The sequence below is a fragment of the Sinocyclocheilus anshuiensis genome, unplaced genomic scaffold, assembly GCF_001515605.1.
Source record: "Sinocyclocheilus anshuiensis isolate Anshui unplaced genomic scaffold, SAMN03320099.WGS_v1.1 C32071970, whole genome shotgun sequence".
In the NCBI taxonomy this organism is placed as follows: Eukaryota; Metazoa; Chordata; class Actinopteri; order Cypriniformes; family Cyprinidae; genus Sinocyclocheilus; species Sinocyclocheilus anshuiensis.
In genome coordinates this window covers 1-673 of record NW_015610266.1, presented here as the reverse complement: position 1 = coordinate 673, position 673 = coordinate 1, and the positions used below count along the sequence as shown (strand labels likewise).

General features: G+C 52.2%; 1 protein-coding gene across 1 annotated transcript; it reads left to right on the top strand.

The window, feature by feature from the left end:
* Positions 1-35: 35 nt before the first annotated feature.
* LOC107682329 (cytoplasmic dynein 1 heavy chain 1-like) lies at positions 36-561 on the top strand. Its single transcript, XM_016478605.1, has 2 exons — positions 36-319; positions 400-561. Exons 1-2 carry the CDS (start codon positions 98-100, stop codon positions 544-546), a joined length of 369 nt encoding a protein of 122 aa, XP_016334091.1. The 5' UTR covers positions 36-97; the 3' UTR covers positions 547-561.
* The last annotated feature ends 112 nt before the right edge of the window (positions 562-673 follow it).

Below are 673 nucleotides of genomic sequence, written 5' to 3'. Positions count from 1 at the left end.
CCTACAGATGAACCAATGCAGTGTTCCTAAAGCAGATCCACTGGCACAGCTGTGTTCTGTGATGTGATGCTGGGTCGACTGCTTGGACACTTGTGAAATGTGTTTTCTCCAGGTGGTGGGTTTGAACTTCTCCAGCGCTACGACTCCGGAGCTGCTGCTGAAGACCTTCGATCATTACTGCGAGTACCGCAGGACTCCTAACGGCGTGGTTCTGGCTCCGGTGCAGCTGGGCAAGTGGCTGGTGCTCTTCTGCGACGAGATCAACCTGCCTGACATGGACAAGTACGGCACGCAGCGGGTCATCTCCTTCATCAGACAGGTGCGTGTGCGAGCGTCTCGCTGAGTCCGGCTCCTGCTGTGTGTCTGTCTGTGGTGTAACCCGTGCTGTGTTGTGTTCAGATGGTGGAGCACGGCGGCTTCTACCGCACCTCAGACCAGACCTGGGTGAAGCTGGAGCGGATCCAGTTCGTCGGGGCCTGTAATCCTCCCACAGACCCCGGCAGGAAGCCGCTCTCATACAGGTTCGGCTGTCGTCATCACTGCTAATAAAGACACGTGTTCAGTAGATGTGTTTAGTAGGGTTGGGCAATTTTTCCAATTTTATCTATTAATTCGAACACTGCAAAACATGATTTTCTTGCTTAGTATTTTTGTCTTGTTTTCTAGTATAAAT